Genomic DNA, 4,555 nt, shown 5'->3' on the forward strand with positions numbered 1-4,555 from the left:
AGAAATGGAAAGCTGCTTCTTTTCTGTTTTAATCAAGAGGCAGATAGGGCAGCAGGGCTGAGTGCACTCCACAGAAGGGCTTTATGATTGACTTCTGTAGGATACCTTGCTTGTTCAGGACCATACTTAAATGCTAGACTGGCTTGCAGGGGAGAAAGACAAGAAGGGTGCAGTTTTACAAAGCTCTTTCTCTGTCCATTCCCTGTTCAACAAACAGGCAAACAAAAGGACCAAAGGAAAGCAGAGTGTCCAGAGCTCCCCCGATCAAACTCCTAATGAAAGTGTTAAGCAGCTGTAATACTGTGAGTGTCTTTATTGTTTCAGCTCTGCCAACAGAGTTATTTTGAAAAGCTCTGATTTCTAAACCGTAGCATTCAGTTACTCACGTGGTGTCTTTGTTTTCTTGCCTAGTCAAAGACACTAAATGCTGGGAACATGGAGAGTTTGATTGAGCGTCCATCAGAGGTAAGCAGCTGCTGCATTTCCCCCTCCCTGATCCTTCTTGGGTACACATGTGGAATATCTTAGCAAAGTGGGGGTGGCCCCTGTAGGAGCTGCCGGCTGCCTACCATTATCCGAGAGTGGGCAGAGCCTTTCAAAGGCAAACCGTGCAACACTGCAGAAGGAGCTGGGCATGGCTGTGAGCAGCCAGCTCATTCCCTGGGGTCCCAAGGAGCTTTGCTCAGGAATCTGGCAGGCTCCAAAGCCACCAGGGCTCCCTGGAGGAGTTTGGAAGGAAATCTCCAGTGTCAAGGGAGTACACAGAAGAGCAGGCTGTGCCCGGCTGTGCCTCCTCCGGAGCTAAAGAGCAGCCTGAAAGAGCTCAAGACTGTGACCTGCTGGGCAGGTCTAGGGTGGCTGGCTGCAGGGTTTACCATAAACCAGCAGTGCGGCAGCATCACTCCTGGACTGAGGCACCTCTTCAGCCTCGGAGTGCTCATGCCCTTCGCCTCAGGGTGTTGGGAGCGCTCTAGTTACTCCCTGGAGCCTCCCACAGGTTTCTGAGGAACTGCAGCAGCTCGCTGGTGGCCTCTGCTGCTGGTAGCAACTGCGTAACCCCAACATGCTTCTTGCAGGCTGATACCAAGAAATGTCCCCCGCTGGTCCTAGCAGATACTGAAGACGGACGTTGTCACTTAACTGGTGAGTTTTAAAGACAAACTGAGAAGCTGCCTTCTTGTATAACACCTACAAGCTGGCACTTCTTCAAACCAACCCAAAACTGCCCACTTCACCTCCCTGATAGCGATCCACCAGCACCACCCAGGAGATGGCTTAAGCCCTGGAGTGCCAACTCACTTGCAAATGGCTTCTTTCCCTTATGTTCAGTGGCAGAGGTCTTGTACCCCCGTTCTCTAGTCCTCAGAGCCCTGTTTCATTATGTTCTCTGGCAGTAACGGGAAGAAAATATGCTCCTTTCTCCCTTGAACATCGACACTGAGGTGTGGCACTTAAGGAAGTACCAAGTACTGCTATCAGCGGTTCCACACCAGAGCAAATAAACCCTCTTAGCAGCAGCAACAGCACTTGTTTTATTCTTGCCATGCAACACCTCAGCACCCATAAACAACCCAGAGGAGACCATTAGCATGGCAAGGTCAGATTTGGAGTAGACCATCATATCAGACCACTTTTTAGGAGTATCAAAAGCAAACTTTTTATATGATACTATAATGTTAGATGACTTTCTCATAGCTTTTAACCCCTCCCTACTTGTGGCTTGTGCTAAGCCACAAATATTGGTCCTGAGAATGTCTTATCTGCATAAAAGACAACTTCATTTTGGAATAGAAAGGCAAGTCCTTTATTGGAAATTTGCAGAAGGCTTTCCTCTAGAAAGCTTTCTAGCAAAAGGATTGTTCTCTCACTGTTTCTCAAAGGGAAAAAAGGCACACTCCATCCCAGTACAACCATCATCTCTAAATTTCTGTTCCCGCCTCTTTCAGATGCTGATGTGAAACTGATGCTAAGAAATTTCTGAACCTGAAGCCTGTGGGATGCTCCTGTGGTCCTCTGGAGCAAGAATTACCTTCCACTGGCTGGCTGGCAGGGGACAAGCACTAGCTCTAGCAGGACCCATTATCATTAGAGCTGGCTCCAAAGCTGGCAGAGCTGGAACTATGTGTTTTCATTTCAGCCTGTGAAAGAGGCTGAAAAGCAGGAGCCCCTAGTTCCAGTCTTGCCCTAAGGCTGGGGCACAGTCAGACTGTGGAGTGAAAATTGTTGTCCTTGCGAGCTGGTCAGATGACATATCTACCTTAGATAGTTATCACAGAAACCACTGCAATATCAGAAATCTCTGTAAACGCTGTATTTCTGTGCCTTGTATGTTCCCACTCTCTAAGAAGAAACAGTGAGTAGAATGTAAAAGAAAACACCCCAAACAGGAAAGGTGGTGTCCTTAGAAGGATGGTCACAGTTCTACAGTTTAGGCAGTTGTTTCCTTAGTAACCACTTAGTTGTCTTTCAGTTTCTCCCGGTTTAGTTTGAGTTGTTTTACGACTCTGCACTGCACACAGACGAAAGACCACATAGCACTCACTCTCTGTTTTGTTTTGGGTTTTTTTTAACTGGTTTTTTGCTTTCCTTTTGCTTGCAGCAGATGGAACAAAGAAAAGAAAGAAGGTGATACCACAGTCATTTACTCTGAGACGAAACTCTACCAGTGGGAATTCCCCAGGGCAGCTCGACTCAGGTGCCAAAATTGCTCTGTTTGGCCAGCCTCTGGCAGATATCTGTGGGGAAAATGACACACTGCCCCAGCCCATCCAGGTAAGCAAAGCTGGTGATAGAGTTATCATACCCTGGCTAACAGTGTGAGGCAGGTCCCTGGTACTTGTGCTGCAGCACAGAGGAGATGAGTGATTTTGGTGTTTCCCCTCCACACACACTTCTGATAAGCTCAGGGCCCATCCCAGATGTAGAAAGGGTCAGGTCTGCAGGTTTTGTCCAGCTCACCCAACTTTCACAGGAAGTAACTTTGAGTGGAGACAACCTAGGAACAGGAATATGAGTTCTCTTCCTTAGTATAAACATCTGTGATCCTACAGAAGTTATTTCAGCAGCACAAACTTCCAAGGATTTCTGTATTTTCCTTAAAAAAGTGTTCAGCTGTGAACTGCCACTGACAAATACCTAAACATATCTTCTGGATAAAAACACTCCTGTGTTTTTACTCCCACTGAGTTGGCTTTTCCAATAGACTGGCTAATGTCTCTTCTAAGCAATATTTTCTTGGCTTGGGAGGGAAAGGATTTGAACTAAGACTTAAGACATCCCTTAATTTGCTCCTGGAAAGAAGCAGGGATGCCTCTAATGAAATTAGTGGAACTCATCAGTCAAAACACAGGGTGGGTTGGGGAAAAGTCAGGTTATTTCCATACTTGGAAAAAAAACTAGATGATGACCTAATCAGAGCAAAGTGTACTTCTGTTTCTAAAGAAATGTTCAAATACTAAAGGACCTTTTTTCAATAAGTGCTCTGCCATTCCTGTCTGTTTTTTCCCTGCAGGATCTCCTTGCTGTATTGTATATGAAAGGACCTTCCACTGAAGGGATATTTAGAAAAGCTGCCAATGAGAAAGCACGAAAGGAGTTGAAGGAGGACCTAAACAAAGGCATGAATGTTGATTTGAAAAGCAAATCTGTGCACCTGCTGGCAGTGATCTTGAAGGTGAGCTCCTCTGACCTGCAGCAGTGGGAAGACATTGCTAATCTGCACAAGCCCACTTCAGTGCCAGAGCTGACCTAGGTGGGATTCAAAGCTAAAGCCAGAGCACAGACAGACTAAATGTTTCAGGATTGGGCATTTTCCTTTTCCACACGATTTTCAGCCCCATTTGTTGTGCTGTGGATTCCCTGCATGCCCATGGGAAACTCACTTTGTCCTCCTCAGCACCCTCCCAGGGAGGAATACTGAGATTAGGCATGAGTGAACAAAAAGAAGCTTAGGCCTGGGTCCTGTTGTTACCTCAGTGCCAGTGCACTTGGCATATATTTTGTATTGCACTGCTCTGCCAGTGCTGATGGTCGGGTAGCTGAAGCCAGCCTGCCTCCTAGCGAGCTCATATCGCAGTGATGCTCCGTCTGTGCTCAGGGGTAGTGTCCACAGCCTCACCTAAATCTCTTGTCCCTGCAGGACTTCCTCCGAAATATTCCCTCCAAACTCCTGTCAGCAGACCTCTATGAGAAGTGGATACAAGCTCTGGAGAAGCCAAGCAAGCAGGAAAAAACTGAAGAATTGAAAGAGTAAGTTCTGCAACCAGAAAGTTTTGTAACCAGCCCCAATGTGGAGTGGGTGATAGGGGCCAACAATACCTCTTGAAATTGAGAGTCTCATTTTAAACTATGTTATTTATATCAGCCTGCTATTGCTCCATGGGGTTTGGTTTAGAGGGTTATAGCAATAGCACTTCCTGGAGTTACTTGAGATTGCCCTATGAAATGACCAGCATAGTAAGAGGAGAGAGGCTGCAGTGTGCCACTAATGCAGACAGTGCTGTGGGACAGGCACAGACAGGGAGTCTGCACATCTGCTGGTGCTGAGGTCAGGTGC

General features: G+C 46.8%; 1 protein-coding gene across 1 annotated transcript; it reads left to right on the forward strand.

Moving 5' to 3' along the window:
- Nucleotides 1-275: 275 nt before the first annotated feature.
- On the forward strand, nt 276-4,248 carry TAGAP (T-cell activation RhoGTPase activating protein; the record flags this gene model as incomplete). Its single annotated transcript, XM_010017262.1, has 6 exons — nt 276-302; nt 412-465; nt 1,077-1,143; nt 2,600-2,772; nt 3,512-3,673; nt 4,139-4,248. Coding segments are annotated over exons 1-6 (593 nt in total), but the record flags the coding sequence as incomplete, so codon positions are not given.
- Between the last annotated feature and the right edge of the window lie 307 nt (nt 4,249-4,555).

Source organism: Nestor notabilis, unplaced genomic scaffold, assembly GCF_000696875.1.
Source record: "Nestor notabilis isolate BGI_N333 unplaced genomic scaffold, ASM69687v1 scaffold12646, whole genome shotgun sequence".
Classification (NCBI taxonomy): domain Eukaryota; kingdom Metazoa; phylum Chordata; class Aves; order Psittaciformes; family Psittacidae; genus Nestor; species Nestor notabilis.